The 20,383-nt window shown below is 45.4% G+C and overlaps 1 protein-coding gene across 1 annotated transcript; it reads right to left on the bottom strand.

The window, feature by feature from the left end:
• Window positions 1–1,583: 1,583 nt before the first annotated feature.
• Window positions 1,584–8,215, bottom strand: ube2l3b (ubiquitin-conjugating enzyme E2L 3b). Its single transcript, XM_068761010.1, has 4 exons — window positions 8,177–8,215; window positions 4,778–4,873; window positions 4,510–4,696; window positions 1,584–2,858 (listed from the first exon to the last, which is right to left on the bottom strand). Exons 1-4 carry the CDS (start codon window positions 8,201–8,203, stop codon window positions 2,704–2,706), a joined length of 465 nt encoding a protein of 154 aa, XP_068617111.1. The 5' UTR covers window positions 8,204–8,215; the 3' UTR covers window positions 1,584–2,703.
• Between the last annotated feature and the right edge of the window lie 12,168 nt (window positions 8,216–20,383).

Here is a 20,383-nt window from a genome sequence, read left to right on the forward strand (position 1 = left end):
GCACCGCCTCACCAACAAGGGCCAGCCGTTCAACTGGGACGACAAATGCGCAGCCGCTTTCGCCCAACTCAAGAGAACTCTCACTGAAACCCCAGTGTTGGCGTACCCCAATGCTCAGCTGCCCTTTATTGTGGACACGGACGCTAGCAACGTCGGCGTCGGGGCTGTCCTCTCCCAGCAGTAGCCCCTCTCCCAGTCGGGAACTACTGGCAGCAGTCCTGGAGCGATTCCCGACATTTGCAGAAAATCAAGGTCCGTCCAGAACCTTTTAAGCTATCTTGCTGAAAGTCAGACAAACAAACCAACGCAGGCAAAAACACAACCTCCTCGGCAGGTAATCATTCTGTCAGTAACAGGAGGATCCCCACCCTTAAATAACCCCAACCCTAACCCCGAACCCCATGCATCCGTTGATCTTTCCATCCTCCTTGATAGACGAGACCGACCTTTGAAGCTGACCTGTTGGCGATGATCGATCAGGCGTGGCAGCAGGAAGTCCAGATACAGGTTGGTATTCTTTAGGATTTGGTTTCTACCTTTTATTGAAATAATTTTAACATTTACTCATGATTGATATTTTTATCTGTGCTCTTCACTTTCTGGATTGACGCATGAGGATGTGAAGGCAGCCAGGGGAGCGACCATCTGTTCTGGGCAGGCGGGAACAGACCTTCTTGTGATCCGGAATGGGACTCCCATCAGCCCCAGGTAGTGAGATAAGATCCTCTAGTCTGACCAATGCGGTCGCTGTTGATGACAACTCTTAAGAGGAAGGGGTCACCGGTATGGACTGGCCTGCAAGCTCCTATCGAACATTTGGGATTTGCTCCAGGACCGAATCCGAGCCCGGCAGCATGCTCCCATAACAGTTCAACCATCGGAGGAGTGGAGCCGTTACCCAGAGTCATTCAGAGCATGCGCAGGAAGGGTACCGGGGTCACAAGTTGTCACCGAGGGGGGCATTTCTTTCTGATTAAATCTCGTCTGCCTGAGACCTTTCACACTAACTCGTGGTTCTGAATGTTTCTTGGTTGTGAATAGAAATGTTACTTGATCTGATTTTTCTTTCTTAAAGTTGCTGAAATCTAGCATCATATTTCCCAAAAATATTCATAAATGTAAAGATGTGGGCAACACAACCAGTGTTCACATTTATTCAGACGACCTTTGTTGTATATTCATTTTGGTTTGAAAATCTTTAATATTATATACGCACAAAAATATAGAAAATGTTTTCACAGTATTAAGATCAATGAAATCCTTTCCAGAAGGAGATACTAGCTAAATTCTTTTAGTTTTAATATAACTTGTGTGTGTGTGTGGGGGGGGGGGGGGGGGACAAGTGTCGAAACAGAAGAACTCCAAGTAATCGAGTCCTCTTGACACAGACAGGGTCAGACGTTAACAGAAAATCTCAACTCGATCAGCTGCTGAAGCAAAGAGGTCAAGTTATTAAATGTTAAGCTCCACTAAGTCGTACTAGGATGTACTTAACGCTGTAAATTATGACGTGATGTACATTTGTAATGTTTATTCATTGCATTGCTTCGCTTCATAAACAAACATCCACTGGACGAGCAGAGTGTGAGGCCACATGGCTAGCTTTATTACGAAACACTATTGGGACCAGGTCAGTTATTACACGCCGTGACCCACCCCGAAACAGCCACCCTTCTCCCCGTTGCCTTCAAGGTGCTCATTTGACCACCACCAGGAGCTGAGCTTCAAACCAGCCTCAATCCAGAGTTCATCCTCCTTCACATCTTGTCCCCCCCCCCCCCCCCCCCGACGAGTTAGGCTCCTATCAGCCGGACACTTGGCAGTCAACTTGATGCTGAAGTATGTCTCTACGTGGGGGGCTCCAGTATGCTAAGGGTTACTGCAGGGTGCCCCCTACTGATGAAAGAGATTCTGATTATCTATTGTGAGCGCCAATCAAAATAATTTAAAGTGGAGAAAGCAAATGAATAACGAAATAAAATCACAACAGCCTTTTGTCATGCAGGAATTCAATTTAACAGTAGTCAGTTCATTTGTGTGGCAAAACCAGCAACTACAAGAAAAGAAAGGATAAAGCGTGGCCGGTGCTCCGTGTTCAATAAACCCGTCCTCTGACGGGTTCATTACGTTCTGAGGATGTCTACGGTGAAGCAGAGAGAGGATTAAGGTAGAGGCCCCGCTCTAGGTTGAGATATTAGATATAACATTAACATCATTCCAATCAAATTGAGCAAAAAAAGACTTGTATTATTCGTTTCCCGAAGGCCGGTCCAGTCCAATGAGATCTATTGAACACAAAAGTCTATATGGAGGAAAGGAACACATTATAGAATATTTCCACCCAACTCGTCATCTAAAAAGCCATTTTGTTTTTCCTTCTTTCCGTTTCTCAAATTAAGAAAAAAGTAGAACGTTAGAAATTGTTTGGAGGTTTATGGTTGAGGAGAATGAGGAAGTGGATGGGAGGAAGCCGTCTGATTCGCAGAGTCCTGGACAGGGAGGGGGCGGAGGCGGTCAACCTTTAGCTGGGTGGCTCCTGGGCTGTGAGGAGCAGGAAGAGAGAAGGCCAAGAGAGAGTGAAGTGAGGAAGGGGAGGAGGGGTGAGGGACAACAGAGAGAAATAATTGTATTTGATTGACAGGTGAGATAGGAGGGGAGGAAAAGGAAGGGAACGAGACAAAGGACTACTCGCTCCTAGGGTGATCAGTCCAATGGCCGTTTTTCACCATGCTTCTTTGTAAACTCTTCAGCATTCTTCAAGAATTTTTTTCGGTCTTTTGAGTATTCTTCTGCTAGGTCTGCCCTCAGGGGATGCTCGGGCTGGGGGTCGTTCACCAGTGCGATGAGAGACTGAATTACTGCAAGACAAACAGTCAAGAAATGCAGTCAGGAAGTCTGGGATGACAATACAGCACAGGCTAGCCCAATAAACTAATGGCTAGCTCAATACAGCACAGGCTAGCCCAATAAACTAATGGCTAGCTCAATACAGCACAGGCTAGCCCAATAAACTAATGGCTAGCTCAATACAGCACAGGCTAGCCCAATAAACTAATGGCTAGCTCAATACAGCACAGGCTAACCCAATAAACTAATGGCTAGCTCAATACAGCACAGGCTAGCCCAATAAACTAATGGCTAGCTCAATACAGCACAGGCTAGCCCAATAAACTAATGGCTAGCTCAATACAGCACAGGCTAGCCCAATAACCTAATGGCTAGCTCAATACAGCACAGGCTAGCCCAATAAACTAATGGCTAGCTCAATACAGCACAGGCTAGCCCAATAAACTAATGGCTAGCTCAATACAGCACAGGCTAGCCCAATAAACTAATGGCTAGCTCAATACAGCACAGGCTAGCCCAATAAACTAATGGCTAGCTCAATACAGCACAGGCTAGCTCAATAAACTAATGGCTAGCTCAATACAGCACAGGCTAGCTCAATAAACTAATGGCTAGCTCAATACAGCACAGGCTAGCTCAATAAATTAATGCCCCCCCCACAATGGAACCCCACTCGCTGCGTCACAGATGCGACGCAGCGAGTGGGGTTCCATTTCTTAAAGGGACAGATGCGCCTTACAGTCCAGTCCCCCGCTCTCTCTCTATATATATATATATATATATAAAGAAGTCTGAAAACAGACAAATTATTGACAGTGCGCCTCATAATAGATAATCTCCCACGGCACACTGTTGGGAAACACTGGTTTACAGGATGGGCAAGCTACGGCTGCCGGACCAACGCCATCGGCCTGTGGAACTAACGAGCTAGTTTCAGTCTTTCATTTCAACTGGATTACAGAGATCAGGATTAAATGAGAGAGTCCTCTTTGGGCATGATGGGGCGTAACCACGCTCTATATAACAACATTAAGAACTTTACACCTAAGGTTCGGCACTTAAACCCAAAGAAAAATGGAAATACGTGCAGCTTGGACTATTTATATATACATTTGTTACAGCAGTTTGTCTAAATTTATCAGCACGGTTTAAAACACAACCCTGCTTTATGTCGCAGCAAAGAAAAATCGTGAAATCAAACCACAGGCTGATTGCAGAGATTAATATACTTTTCAGAAGTTTCACTTTTCTATATTACAAATACTTTTTTGACTGAGTTAATAAAATGTTCTAATATCAGATACCAGAATTAGTATTTTTTGAGCTGTAGGCTATCAAAACAAAAAGGCTTGAAATATTTTGCTGAGTAGTAATGAAAGTTGTATATGAATTGTTTGAATTGAATTAGGTCTAATTTTTTTAGATGCACCTGTATTGTAGGGGCGTGTCATTCCTGCCAATAACAGAATAATTACTAGTTTAACTAATGGTTGCTTTTAAAACGAATACATATTCATTTGAAAATGAGTCACAATTTCAGTGTTCATTAATCAGGCCTAAAATCTAGATTAGCATGCAGAACCTTGTCCTTTAAAACCACACACACACACACACGCACACACACACACACACACACACACGCACACACACACACACACATACCTTGGTCGGTTTTGGTTGCAGGCTTCCAGTTCTCTGCACTGATCACGGGCAAGCATACCTGGCCTTTCTCATCAATGTTGGGGTGATAGATTTTTGTCTTGAATGTGATTTTGGGAGGCTTGAACGGGTACTCGGTGGGGAAAATGATTTCAATTCTGAATGCACCTTTGTCATAAGGAGGGTTATCCTGGAAGGGAGGAAATTGGAACCGTAAAGGAAATTGGAGGCCAACAAATGTTAAAGAAGTATCCATGGAAGCCTTACTTACAGGAACGATGAGCCCTTGCCATGACAACAGGTTTGACTCTTCAACTTGAATATTTCGGAAGTTTTTCATTCCAGATCTGCGAATCTCTTCCAGTTCCTAAAAGCACCGGCAAATTACAGAAGAAAAAAAATCAAGACAAGGAGTCAATAGTCAAGACAAGACTTAAAGGTGACAACATTTTGTGGAGAAATTAAACACTTAATTTGGGGGCCAAACAAAAATCATAGCAGAGGTTGTGACCTCAGTTCCTAACAAGAAAATTGCCATTGGCACACCCCCCCCATAAAAGTGCAGTCCTACTCAATAGACATGACATTACAGTGCTGAAAGCACACAAGACATTCTTCAGGAGTTTAGCAGACCCGTTCACCCCTAATGAAGGAAAGGTGAATTATTTTGACCATTTAGCGTATTTTGAGATAGAAAAGCGTATTCCACATGAGCGTCATTTTGCAGTGAAAGAATGAAGAAAAATATATTGGAACACATGAATTTTTTTTTTGAGTATTCATAAATACAAAATTGCAGACACCTTCATAATTTGGTATGGTTTAAATTTCAAGTAATTCTAAGTATTTTTGGAGTAGTGACCAAAACAACAAGATCGCGGGTACAAGCGGCTGAAATGAGCTTCCTCCGTAGGGGGGCGGGGCTCTCCCTTAGAGATCGGGTGAGAAGCTCAGTCATCCGGGAGGAGCTCGGAGTAGAGCCGCTGCTCCTCCGCGTTGAGAGGAGCCAGGTGAGGTAGCTCGGGCACCTATTGGACGCCTCCCTGGGGAGGTTTTCAGGGCACGTCCCACCAGGAGGAGACCCAGGACACACTGGAGAGACGCTTTCATTGATGTTGCGCCTTGTAACCAGGTGCGCCCTATGGTCGTGAAAATACGGTACATGAATCTACTCAAAAATAATAAAAGCAGCTCCATTGTGTTACAAAACGTTTTTATTTTTTATTTTTTTTCACAACCTAAGGGAACATCACAGAGGAATTAAATTGCTTTTAAGTGCAACCAAATAAGTTGGTATACTTGTAAATTCATTTTAAACTTGAACTGTAAATTAAATGGTGACAAAAAGACAGTAAACGTGACCTGCAACAAAGTGCATGAAGGCATTTCAGTGCAAAAACTAAACTAAAACTAAACTGTTAAACAAGTCGTGTTACTGTGACACGTTGCACCATAAAGTTCCAGAACATGAACAGGGCGCCAGAAGCCTTCATTTTCTACTGTCGACTACAGGTGTCACAAACCTCCGTTATCTTTATAGAAGACTAGGTGTTATATAAGATGTTAGTTCAGCTTGGAGAAAGAAAAGGAAACATCAGATGAAACGGAGGAGAAAGAACACAGATACCACGGAGAATCAGCCGTAATGCGGGTGAAGTCACTCGTTTGTTTTGCCCAGACGCCTTGTTGTTGTAAGCTAACGTTAGCATGTTGTTGTAAGCTAACGCTAGCATGTTGTCGGAAGCTAGAGCTAGCATGTTGTCGGGAGCTGGCGCTAGCACAGACTGTTACCTGACCAAGTGGTTTCTACAGTAACTGACCTCCGCTTGGCAGAATTTGCAGATCACTTTGGACTTATCAAGCTCTTTGTTCGGTTTAAACTCAAAATGGTTCCAAACATCCGACGAGGGGGCTGCAGACCAGTTTTACCTGAGTCAGCATTTTGCATATGCAAGATTGTGCACCTGACGTGATGACGTTGAGGTGAGGGTGAGTCACCGTGCACGGGAGCGAATGTAATGAGAGAGAAATCAATCTCGTCAACTATGAATCGATTGCGCAAAATTAAAAGGAAATCGATTCAGAATTGATTTCTTTGCCCAGCCCTATCAATGGGTGGAGAAAATATAACAGTGACTTTACCAAGGACTGAATGTCTATTCAAAATCCATGAGAAGAGGGAAGGAAACTGGTAAGGGAGGTATGCTGTATTCCACGTTCTTTATGTTGGTGAAACAAACCTCTCTGATAAAGAAAAATAGTTGGAAAGATTTTTACAAAAACATGCATCCTGTCTCCAAAAGGAATGCCCTCTGGTCCGACAAGACGAAGGCTGAACCTTTTGGTCATTTTTCTAAAACCTATGTTTGGTAAAAAAAAAACCAGCACATCACCAAAAACACACCACACCCAGTGTGAAAGGTGGCAGCATCAAACTTTAGTCCTGTTTTCCTTCAGTTGAAACCGGGCCTTTAGTGAAGGTGGTCAAAATTAAATACAGTCCCAAATATCACTTAATCATGGCATGAACCCATTAGGGATCCACTGGAAAGCTGTAGACAAAGAGCAATCTCGAATTTAACCACGACAAACGACCCCAGAGAACAAATCCAAATCAGCAGAGAAGACCGAGTTCTGGAAAGGCCAGCATAGGACACAAGTTCACAGACAAACAGATTCCAGAACGGGAAACAGCAGCAGTGTGAAGACGTGTACCGCTGATACGACAGACTGCTACATCTATCACAAGAACTAGTGTACCAGTCTGCATATTTATACAAGTAGGATACAAGTTTTCAATGACCTTTTGTTGTCCGCAGCAGGACATACAGATCCCATTGGATGAGGTTAAAAAATATATTTATCTTACTTTCATTTTTACCACCACAACTACCCTTGCACTTTACTTACTTATCCACTTTAAGACACGCTGCTTGCAGTCCCAACGCAAGCACAAATCTATTCTATCACTCTAAAGCGATCCGAGTAGAACAGAATTGGTCTTTATTGTCTTTAGTGTAAATAAATTGTAATTGGCCATAATTTGTTCAATAGATTTGGGGACTAAAAACAAACGTCTTCGAGAGACATTTTACATTTGATCCAGTACTAGGTGATGCTAGTTAGTAATCATTCTTACTATTCTTACTATTATTACTGTGTTCACCTTCAGCACCGCCCCAACGCACGCAGTGAGGAGCAGCTTCCCTGCTGGCTCGCTGTAACGCAGCCACGGCCTAAGCCTAGCAGGAGAGCTAGCTGATTAGCACATTAGCACATTAGCACATTAGCCTTGTGCTGCTAAAATTCGATCCCAGTCTTAGATTCGCCACATCCGAAATCCCTCCATGGATTACTAAACGCTGCGCCACAGCGCCACGGGACAGCGGTGGCATTTCAGCGACCTGCCCGACGGTCTCCTTCGGATGGATCCGCGACGATCTGCCTACTTTGCCGGTGCTTTGCAGCGACAGCGAACAGCAACATAACGGTAATATGCTGCCGGCTGGCCTCGCCATTATTAACTCCACTGCGGGATACCCCGATGCTGCTTCAGAAGGAATTGTTTTCTTCTCTGCCTTAAGACGAAGGCCGAACGAAAACACGGCCGCCAATCGTTGCGTAAATAACTTCATAAATGATTTGAATATAACGGGATCAGAAGATTTACCTTGGCCAGCCTCCTGCTCGCCGCCATCTTGAAAGTACTCTGTATTCCCATAATGCACAGCGCGGCGAATATGGGGCGCTTGTGCCGAATGTAGGAATCCCACTATGGCGACGCCTCGAAACGCCCTACTATTTATCTGAATGGCTCTATATGATGATGATGATGATGTTGATGATGGTGGTGTTTTCTGCTGCATGAACAGGAAGCTTTTTAAAACACATTCTAAAAGTCTCCTTGTTGTTGAAGTTAAGAGAAAAACAAGGCCATGAAACTACCGTCGGTTTATGAAGAGCTACCTGGAGAGAACGATTGTTTGTGAGTGGGAGGAGAAAAGAGCAACTGCAGGTAGGAGATATGAGATTAGACCAGATCCAATGACCAGGTGCTTCCTGTTACGGTAAGTTCCAGTGTGAGACCAGAGACTCAAACAGGTGAGAACAGAGACTCCATCAGGTGAGAACAGAGACTCAAACAGGTGAGAACAGAGACTCCATCAGGTGAGAACAGAAACTCCATCAGGTGAGACCAGAGACTCCATCAGGTGAGAACAGAGACTCCATCAGGTGAGACCAGAGATTCCGTCACGTGAGACCAGAGACTCAAACAGGTGAGACCAGAGACTCCATCAGGTGAGACCAGAGACTCCATCAGGTGAGACCAGAGACTCCATCAGGTGAGAACAGAGACTCCATCAGGTGAGACCAGAGACTCAAACAGGTGAGAACAGAAACTCCATCAGGTGAGAACAGAGACTCCATCAGGTGAGAACAGAGACTCCATCAGGTGAGACCAGAGACTCAAACAGGTGAGAACAGAAACTCCATCAGGTGAAAACAGAAACTCCATCAGGTGAGAACAGAGACTCCATCAGGTGAGAACAGAGACTCCATCAGGTGAGAACAGAGACTCCATCAGGTGAGACCAGAGACTCCATCAGGTGAGACCAGAGACTCCATCAGGTGAGAACAAAGACTCCATCAGGTGAGACCAGAGACTCAAACAGGTGAGAACAGAGACTCCATCAGGTGAGAACAGAAACTCCATCAGGTGAGAACAGAGACTCCATCAGGTGAGACCAGAGACTCAAACAGGTGAGACCAGAGACTCAAACAGGTGAGAACAGAGACTCCATCAGGTGAGACCAGAGACTCCATCAGGTGAGACCAGAGACTCCATCAGGTGAGAACAGAGACTCCATCAGGTGAGAACAAAGACTCCATCAGGTGAGACCAGAGACTCCATCAGGTGAGACCAGAGACTCCATCAGGTGAGACCAGAGACTCCATCAGGTGAGAACAGAGACTCCATCAGGTGAGACCAGAGACTCCATCAGGTGAGAACAAAGACTCCATCAGGTGAGACCAGAGACTCCATCAGGTGAGACCAGAGACTCCATCAGGTGAGAACAGAGACTCCATCAGGTGAGAACAAAGACTCCATCAGGTGAGACCAGAGACTCCATCAGGTGAGACCAGAGACTCCATCAGGTGAGACCAGAGACTCCATCAGGTGAGAACAGAGACTCCATCAGGTGAGAACAGATACTCCATCAGGTGAGACCAGAGACTCCATCAGGTGAGACCAGAGACTCAAACAGGTGAGACCAGAGACTCCATCAGGTGAGACCAGAGACTCCATCAGGTGAGAACAGAGACTCAAACAGGTGAGACCAGAGACTCAAACAGGTGAGAACAGAGACTCCATCAGGTGAGACCAGAGACTCCATCAGGTGAGAACAGAGACTCCATCAGGTGAGACCAGAGACTCCATCAGGTGAGAACAGAGACTCCATCAGGTGAGACCAGAGACTCCATCAGGTGAGACCAGAGACTCCATCAGGTGAGAACAGAGACTCCATCAGGTGAGAACAAAGACTCCATCAGGTGAGACCAGAGACTCCATCAGGTGAGACCAGAGACTCCATCAGGTGAGAACAGAGACTCCATCAGGTGAGACCAGAGACTCCATCAGGTGAGACCAGAGACTCCATGAGGTGAGAACACAGACTCCAGGTGAGACCAGAGACTCCATCAGGTGAGAACAGAGACTCCAGGTGAGACCAGAGACTCCATCAGGTGAGACCAGAGACATCATCAGGTGAGAACAGAGACTCCATCAGGTGAGAACAGAGACTCCATCAGGTGAGAACAGAGACTCCATCAGGTGAGACCAGAGACTCCATCAGGTGAGACCAGAGACTCCATGAGGTGAGAACACAGACTCCAGGTGAGACCAGAGACTCCATCAGGTGAGAACAGAGACTCCAGGTGAGACCAGAGACTCCATCAGGTGAGACCAGAGACATCCTCAGGTGAGAACAGAGACTCCATCAGGTGAGACCAGAGACTCCATCAGGTGAGAACAGAGACTCCATCAGGTGAGACCAGAGACTCCATCAGGTGAGACCAGAGACTCCATCAGGTGAGACCAGAGACTCCATCAGGTGAGAACAGAGACTCCATCAGGTGAGAACAGAGACTCCATCAGGTGAGACCAGAGACTCCATCAGGTGAGACCAGAGACTCCATCAGGTGAGACCAGAGACTCCATCAGGTGAGACCAGAGACTCCATCAGGTGAGAACACAGACTCCAGGTGAGACCAGAGACTCCATCAGGTGAGAACAGAGACTCCAGGTGAGACCAGAGACTCCATCAGGTGAGACCAGAGACATCATCAGGTGAGAACAGAGACTCCATCAGGTGAGAACAGAGACTCCATCAGGTGAGAACAGAGACTCCATCAGGTGAGACCAGAGACTCCATCAGGTGAGACCAGAGACTCCATCAGGTGAGACCAGAGACTCCATCAGGTGAGAACAGAGACTCCATCAGGTGAGACCAGAGACTCCATCAGGTGAGAACAGAGACTCCATCAGGTGAGACCAGAGACTCCATCAGGTGAGACCAGAGACTCCATCAGGTGAGAACAGAGACTCCATCAGGTGAGACCAGAGACTCCATCAGGTGAGACCAGAGACTCCATCAGGTGAGAACAGAGACTCCATCAGGTGAGAACAGAGACTCCATCAGGTGAGAACAGAGACTCCATCAGGTGAGAACAGAGACTCCATCAGGTGAGAACAGAGACTCCATCAGGTGAGAACAGAGACTCCATCAGGTGAGACCAGAGACTCCATCAGGTGAGAACAGAGACTCCATCAGGTGAGACCAGAGACTCAAACAGGTGAGAACAGAAACTCCATCAGGTGAGAACAGAGACTCCATCAGGTGCTAGAGATGTGGACACGGCAAGCACCAGAAGAAAACAGACATCTCGAATATGTGGAATTCATGCTCATAATGTGTTGTAACTGATGATGATGATGATGATGAATATATTTATTAGATAGAATAGGGTACAGTCACACAGTAGCATGTATTACAGTACAAGTACAGTCACACAGTAGCATGTATTACAGTACAAGTACAGTCACACAGTAGCATGTATTACAGTACAAGTACAGTCACACAATAGCATGTATTACAGTACAAGTACAGTCACACAGTAGCATGTATTACAGTACAAGTACAGTCATACAGTAGGATGTATTACAGTACAAGTACAGTCAAACAGTAGCATGTATTACAGTACAAGTACAGTCACACTGTAGCATGTATTACAGTACAAGTACAGTCATACAGTAGGATGTATTACAGTACAAGTACAGTCAAACAGTAGCATGTATTACAGTACAAGTACAGTCACACAGTAGCATGTATTACAGTACAAGTACAGTCACACAATAGCATGTATTACAGTACAAGTACAGTCAAACAGTAGCATGTATTACAGTACAAGTACAGTCACACAGTAGCATGTATTACAGTACAAGTACAGTCACACAGTAGCATGTATTACAGTACAAGTACAGTCACACAGTAGTATGTATTACAGTACAAGTACAGTCACACAATAGCATGTATTACAGTACAAGTACAGTCACACAGTAGCATGTATTACAGTACAAGTACAGTCATACAGTAGGATGTATTACAGTACAAGTACAGTCAAACAGTAGCATGTATTACAGTACAAGTACAGTCACACAATAGCATGTATTACAGTACAAGTACAGTCAAACAGTAGCATGTATTACAGTACAAGTACAGTCACACAGTAGCATGTATTACAGTACAAGTACAGTCACACAGTAGCATGTATTACAGTACAAGTACAGTCACACAGTAGTATGTATTACAGTACAAGTACAGTCAAACAGTAGCATGTATTACAGTACAAGTACAGTCAAACATCCTGTCTAAGAGGAGCATTTCTAAAAAGCCCTTGCGGTCTTGTTTCTGTTGAAAGTCCTTCGTACATAAATCATCCACATTTAACAATACAAATAAAACTAATATTAAATTACTCAATTGATGCAAATAAATTAACAATAAATTACACCACAGATGCAAAATAACAATAAATTACAATAAACTACAAAGACAACGTAGGTGGACAAAAAGGGGGGGGGGGGGGGTTTGATCCGGAGAGAGTCGTGATGACTATCTCCGTTTCTGTCCCCCTGAAAGGTGTATTTTTAGGGCCGTTTTGAAGGAGGCCAAAGAGGTGCATGTTTTGAGGGCAGGAGTCAAACAGTTCCACCCTTGGGGATAAAGCACACAACAGCTTATGGTAGATGATTGGTCGAAACATAAAGTCATTCATCCTGTCATTCATTCATGTTCTAAAAAGGAGTGAATTAATGAAACAACCAACAAAACAGCATCATGAACAAATACAGAACTCAAACATGCAAAAGCATTCAACACAGGAATACCGTGGCCTAAGGTAATTACTGTTCACAGCAGGCAAACACCAATGCAGCCTCATGAGTAGCACAGGTAGCACGGTTAGCAGGAGCTAACATAGCATTGCCAGTTTCTCCCTTGAGCCGGTCCCAAGCCCGGACAAATGCAGTGGGTTGTGTCAGGAATGGCGTCCGATGTAAACATTTGCCAGACATTTAACATGCAAAATCACCTTCAATAAGAAAGTCATACCGGATCAGTCGAGGCCCGGGTTAACAATGACTGCCAGCAGTATTAATAACCCACGGGACGCTGCTGGAAACTGGATTACTGTGGGTCGAAGACAGAGAGAATCTATTCGAGAAGGACAGATGGTGGTGCACTTTGCCAAAAGGATGGAAATGGCAGTAGTTAACACTTATTTTCAGAAGAGATGAGAGCACACTCCCTCCACTTACAAGAGTGGAGGGAGGAGCATGCCGAGTAAGAGTCCAACAAGCCATGATGGACGGCTTAGAGACAGTGGTGAGGACAGCCATGATGGACGGTTTAGAGACAGTGTCTCTGAGGAAAAGACAGAAGGCGGAGCTAGAAGTGGAGGAGATGAAGATGCTGAGGTTCTCCTTGGGAGGGACCAGGTTGGACAGGATTGGAAATGAGACAATAAGAGGGACAGTGAAGGTTAGACGTTTTGGAGACAAGGTCAGAGAGACCAGACTTTGATGGTTTGGACATGTCCAGAGGAGAGACAGGGACTATATCTATATCTGGACAGGACTCGAGGACGACCCAGGAGAAGATACATGGACGTAGTTGTTAGATATGTGTTCTCATATGCAGAGTTATTTTCTGTAGTTATTTTCTGTGCTTTTATTTTGTACTGCACGAAGCAGCCTTTATGTTGAAGGCCATAATGTCGATAGCCACTTCGGTTACCTCACTTCCGGTACCCGCGCGATTTCGTACTGACAGTTGTGATGTTCCCTCCTGAATTGTACGGGTGAAATAAATACGAGCACGAAGAAACTACGTGTCGACATTTATTTCCACCATGGGAGACGAAGCAGAGAATGCTACGAGCGCAACAGGTTATGGGCCCCGGCGCGGCGCAGGCAGACGATGGCAAAGGTTGGTGTTCAGCGGAGATGAAGATGACTACCAACTCTGGGAAGTAAAGTTCCTCGGCCATCTGCGCATCATTGGCCTAAAAGACGTCATACTTTCCACTGCTGAACCCGATGCTGACAAAAACGCCGACTGCTATGCAGAACTCCAATTCCTCGATGACAAAAGTCTGTCTCTGATTATGCGGGACGCCGCCGATGACGGCAGAAAGGCCCTGCAGATGCTGCGCGACCATTACGCCAGCCAGGGTAAGCCGAGAATCATCGCGCTGTATACCGAACTCACGTCCTTACAGAAGAGACCCGACGAACCAGAAACGGACTACATGATACGAGCTGAGAAAACAGTAACGGCCTTGAGAAATGCAAAAGAAGTCATCAGCGACGGCCTGATTATCGCCATGATTTTAAAGGGGCTTCCAGAAACGTACAAACCTTTTGCCATTCACACGGCTCAAAGCACAGAAGACGTAACATTCTCGCAGTTTAAGAGCAACCTGCGTAGCTACGAAGAGACAGAGAGATTCGAAAGTAAGCCGAAAGAAGACAACGTGATGAAAGTTGACCTCACGTCAGTCACGTGTAATCGATGTGGGAACCGCGGACACATCATAAAAGACTGCCGCCAAAACGCGACCCCAAAGTGGTGCAGCTACCACAGAAGCTCCACCCGCAGTGATGAGACCTGCAGAAGGAAGAATAAACACAAGGATGAGACTAAACAGACAGCAGAGAGGCAGGAAGAGCCCAAAGAGCGAACCTTTGTGTTTCAAGTCAGCCAGAGATTCCTACCAACAGAGGTGAGAATGGAAGGTTATTGGTGGACTGCGGAGCCACCTCACACATTATCACAGACGGAGCAAGTTCACACGCTTTGACAAGACCTTTGATCCAAGAAAGCACCGGCCACAACCAAAGGATTGAATGAATATATTTATTAGATAGAATGTTAGAGTACAAGTACAGTCACGCAGTAGCATGTATTACAGTACAAGTACAGTCACACAGAAGCATGTATTACAGTACAAGTACAGTCACACAGTAGCATGTATTACAGTACAAGTACAGTCAAACAATAGCATGTATTACAGTACAAGTACAGTCACACAGTAGCATGTATTACAGTACAAGTACAGTCACACATCCTGTCTAAGAGGAGCATTTCTAAAAAGCCCTTGCGGTCTTGTTTCCGTTGAAAGTCCTTCGTACATAAATCATCGACATTTAACAATACAAATAAAACTAATATTAAATTACTCAATTGATGCAACGTAACATTAGAAAACTAAAAATAAAATGATTTTACACCGCCAGTGCAAACTAACAATTAATCTAAAATAAATTACACCACTGATGCAAAATTACAACGAATGACAATAAATTACATAAATTACAATAAATTACTAAGGCAATTAATATGTGCAACGTAGGTGGACAAAAGGGGGGGGGGGGGGGGTTGATCCGGAGAGAGTCGTGATGACTATCTCCGTTTCTGTCCCCCTGAAAGGTGTATTTTTAGGGCCGTTTTGAAGGAGGCCAAAGAGGTGCATGTTTTGAGGGCGGGAGTCAAACAGTTCCACCCTTAGGGGGCAGTATTGTAAAAAGATGATTTACCCATGTTAGTCCTATAGGAGGGGGTAATCAGAATCAGAATCAGAAGTGGTTTATTGCCATTGTCAGTGAGGGTACACAGACTAGGAACGTTTCTCGGTGAAGTCGTGCTACATCTAACATTAATGACAAAATACAAAAAACATACAAGTACAGACACATCAGCAGCAGCCGGAGTGGTTACACAGATGTGTACTAGCAGCAGTAAACTAGCGTAATTACGCAGTGCAAATGGAACAGTGCAAGTTGTATTCAGGAGTCCGGGACAGAATTATTAAGTGTTCATTCGTCTTACGGCTGAGGGGAAGAAGCTGTTCTTGTGGCGGGAGGTTCTGGTCCGGATGGACCGTAGCCTCCTGCCTGAGGGGAGAGGGTCAAAGAGTCCATGTCCAGGGTGAGAAGGGTCGGCTGTGATCCGACCTGCACGCCTCCGAGTCCTGGAGACATACAGGTCCTGGAGCGATGGCAGCTTGCAGCCGATCACCTTCTCTGCAGCACGTACAATGCGCTGCAGTCTGTGTCTGTCCCTGGTGGTGGCGCCAGCGTACCACACGGTGATGGAGGAGGTGAGGACGGACTCCACGATGGAGGTGTAGAACTGCACCAACATCTGGGTTGGCAGCTTGAGTTTCCTCAGCTGCTGCAGGAAGTACATCCTCTGCTGAGCCTTCTTGATGAGGGAGCTGATGGTCGGCTCCCACTTGAGGTCCCGGGTGATGGTGGTGCCCAGGAAGCGGAAAGAGTCCACGATGGAGATGGGGGTAGGGGAGTCTGTGAGGGCGAGGGGGGACGGTGGGGCTGTGACTTTCCTGAAGTCCACGATCATCTCCACTGTTTCCTGGCTGTTCAGCTCCAGGTTGTTGCTGCTACACCAGGACACCAGCCGGTCCACCTCCCTCCTATAGGCCGACTCATCACCGTCCGAGATGAGCCCGATGAGGGTGGTGTCGTCCGCGAACTTAATCAGTTTGACGGACTGATGGCTGGAGGTGCAGCAGTTGGTGTACAGGGAGAAGAGCCAGGGGGAAAGTACACAGCCCTGGGGGGATCCGGTGCTGATAGTCAGGGTGTCCGAGACCGTAGACCCCAGCCGCACATGCTGCCTCTGCTCCGTCAGGAAGTCGGTGATCCACCAGCAGAGGGAGTCGGGCACGTCGAGCTGGAGCAGCTTGTCCTGGAGCAGTCCCGGGAGGATGGTGTTGAAAGCTGAGCTGAAGTCCACAAATAGGATCCTGGCGTAGGTTCCTGGGGAGTCCAGATGCTGCAGATCAGGTTGTTGTTTGAGCTCCCTCTAGTGTTGTGGCTGTGGGTGTCACTAAATCTGTGGAGGTGTTTATTCAGGTATGCAGGGATTGAGGGGACTGAGGGCAGAGCTGCATTGACTATTTTAAATGCCAATCCCATTTTGAGTTGTTTAACCCTGTCTTCTACCCTGAGCCATTTTAGGCTAGCAAAATGTCCAGGAAGAAGGTGGGTCATGGGCCCCAGATTGAGGAGTAGCCGAATCAGTTTGTTTTGGGAGGTTTGGAGCCTGGTTTTCAGGGACACTTTGATGTTTGAATACCAGGAGGTGCTAGCATAGTCAAAGAGGGGCTGAACGAGGCTCCAGCAAGCGTCCGGAGAGCACTTTTGTTGACAAAAGCAGACATTCTGCCCAAAAATCTTGTTCTCTGATTGACTTTTTTGATCACCTTAGTTGCCATACTATCACCAGACAGGTATTTGTCAAGAACACAGCCCAAATAGGTAATCTCTTCTTTGCTGGAGATTACTGTATTATCGACTGTGACCTTGAAATCATTAACATTTATCTCACTTAGAGAGTGTTTAGACCCAAAAAAAATCGAATCGGTTTTACCAAGATGTAGTGACAGTTTGTTATCAGTAAGCCAAGTACGGATTCTGGTGACCTCAGAGCTGAGAGCTTCCTCAACCTGCACTTTGTCCTCTCCCGAAATCAGGAGTGCTGAGTCATCAGCAAACAGGAACAATTTGCAGTTACAGGCAGCACTCATGTCGTTAATGTATAGGAGGAACAGTAACGGTCCTAGAATGCTGCCTTGAGGAACCCCACAGCTCACCGGGAGGGACGAGGACAAGGTTCCGTTTATGTCCACCATTTGTTCTCGTCCCTCAAGGTACGATTTCATCCAGTTTACTGATGTGCTATCAAAACCAATCGCCCCTAGTTTATTCAATAGGATTGAATGGTTAACGGGGTCAAAGGTAAAACCGGTAAAATGGTAAATAATGACACTTCATTGAATGACATTAAATCTTGTGACAAAGCAAACCTAACATGTGATGTAAAGACATGGCATGAACTCTTAGGACATTGTAATGTCAGTGATGTGTTAAAGTTACCTGAAGTTGTGGAGGGAATGAAAATCACAGGAAAGACAAAACTGGAGTGTAATGTGTGTACAGAAGGAAAGTCCACAAACACCAGAAACAGAACATGTGACCCAAAAGCAACCAAACCCCTGAGCTGGTGCACACGGATTTAGCAGGACCCTTAGACCCAGCAGGCGACGGTGGACATCGGTATGCTAAACTGTTCAATGATGATTTTTCAGGAGCCTTGTCCGTCTACTTCCTCAAACACAAAAGTGAAGCCACAATGGCAACAGAAATGTTTGTAGCAGACTGTGCACCTCATGGTGTTCAGTGCATGAGATCAGATAATGGGACTGAATTCACAAGCAGCGCCTTTCAGATGCTTTTAAGAGAAAAAGGGATCAAACATGAAGCTTCTGCGCCGCATTCTCCTCATCAGAATGGCACAGCTGAGAGGCAATGGAGAACTCTGTTTGAAATGGAAAGGTGCATGTTATTGGAACAGGGACTACCCAAAGAACTGTGGCCTTATGCCATTCAAAATGCTGCTCACATCTGCAACAGGTGCTACAATAGCAGAACCAAAAGTACACCATATGAGATGGTAACAGGCAGGAGTCCAGATCTCTCTAAACTGTGGATATTTGGATCTGCGTGCTATGCGTACATTCACGATCACAGTAAGCTTGACCCCAGGTGTAAAAAGGAAACATTTGTGGGCTATAGTAAAATAGCATACCTGGTGTATAACCCCGGAACAGGAAAGGTGTCGAAGCACAGACTGGTAAAATGTATCAAAAACAACCCGGTTGAACAGACTGAACAACAATCTCAGACAGATGAGTATGAGCCAGAAGTACAAATGTACAACAACAAAGAACCTAATGAAGAAAAAGAAAATGTACTGAAAAGGAAGCAGCACAGAACAGTAAGAGAAACACAGAGGAACTGATCAGTGACACAGCAGAAATAAAAGAAGCTGAGCAACATACTCAACATGGACGCTATCCAAAAAGGGAAACAAAACCTCCAAAATACTTGGAGGATTACACATCTAACTGTAAAGATGAGCCAAATGTAACCTCTGTGAGTATTGATTATTGTTACAGGGCAGCCTGCGGAATCCCCCAAACCTACAGAGAGGCCCTGAGGTCAGCAGAGGCGTCCAGATGGGAGCAGGCTATGGCAGAGGAGATGAACTCTCTCAAAGAAAATGAGACATTTGAACTGACTACATTACCTGAAGGTAGAACCACTGTAGGTGGAAAACGGGTGTACACACCTAAAGAAAACGAGCAGGGGAAATTATTTAAAGCTAGATTTGTGGCAAAGGGATATAGTCAAACAGAAGGAATAGAAACATTTGCACCTACAGCTAGTGTAACAGGGTTGTTATGGCCTGGTTAAATCCTGATAAGTTGTGGGCCAGTGCCTGTCACAAAGACTGGTTATTTTAGTCTTTGTGTTTTTGTTCTATATTTTATTGTAAATATTTCGAAATGTATTTATGTAATTTGATTTAGTTGCCTGGCATTTGTATTTTATTTAATTGCCCTGTAGTTTGGTTTAGTCCTCCGCCCTCTTCTTCTCTGGTTTTGGTTTAGTCCTCCGACCTTCTTCTTTGGTTTTCTGGAGGCTCCGCTATAAAAACTCGGGCCCCGCCCCTTCCGCTTCCTCTCATGAACACCTCATGTTGAGGAAGATTGGGGCTGGATTACTTTTGGGGCTAATTTTATTTTATTCTACTTTTATTTCCTGCCAGAGATAAATGGGTGTCGCCCCCCCAAGATCCCACTGTGTCCCGAGTCCACTTTCCCCACCACGACAGAGCAAATAAGACACAACGCAGAAGTAAACCACACCGGTTACACTAGCATTACATCTGTGTGCGCGCTTATGCAGATCGCTGCTCAGAATGATCTCATCGTTCACCAAATGGACGTTAAGACGGCATACTTGCACGCCCCCATAGAGGAAGAAATATTCATGGATCAACCTGAGGGGTTTGAACAAACAGAGTCAGAAAAGAAGTTGGTATGCAAATTAAAGAAGTCTCTTTATGGCTTAAAACAATCTGACCGAAACTGGGTGAAATAAATACGAGGACGAAGAAACGACTTGTCGACATTTATTTTCACCATGGGAGACGAAGCAGAGAATGCTACGAGCGTAACAGTAGTGAGGGAGGACATGAGAGTAGCTGGTGTTAACAATTTGCGCAATGGGACAAGATGGTATCAAGATTCATATGGGTGGGTAAACGTGCCAGAATACATTTATCTACTTTGCAACTGCCAAAAGAGAAAGGTGGAATGGATTTACCCAACTCAAAATTGTATTGCCAGGCTGTATAATTACGACCTTTCTATCTTTGTTGTGATGATT

The sequence above is a fragment of the Brachionichthys hirsutus genome, chromosome 4 (assembly GCF_040956055.1).
Source record: "Brachionichthys hirsutus isolate HB-005 chromosome 4, CSIRO-AGI_Bhir_v1, whole genome shotgun sequence".
Classification (NCBI taxonomy): domain Eukaryota; kingdom Metazoa; phylum Chordata; class Actinopteri; order Lophiiformes; family Brachionichthyidae; genus Brachionichthys; species Brachionichthys hirsutus.

Excerpts from the sequence above, each read along its gene's own strand:
- ube2l3b (XM_068761010.1), bottom strand. The coding sequence starts at position 8,203 with ATGGCGGCGAGCAGGAGGCTGGCCAAG. Across the intron at positions 4,874-8,176 it reads CGAGCAGGAGGCTGGCCAAG|GAACTGGAAGAGATTCGCAG; the intron begins GTAAATCTTCTG and ends CGGTGCTTTTAG. Across the intron at positions 2,859-4,509 it reads TGCAACCAAAACCGACCAAG|TAATTCAGTCTCTCATCGCA; the intron begins GTATGTGTGTGT and ends TTTGTCTTGCAG.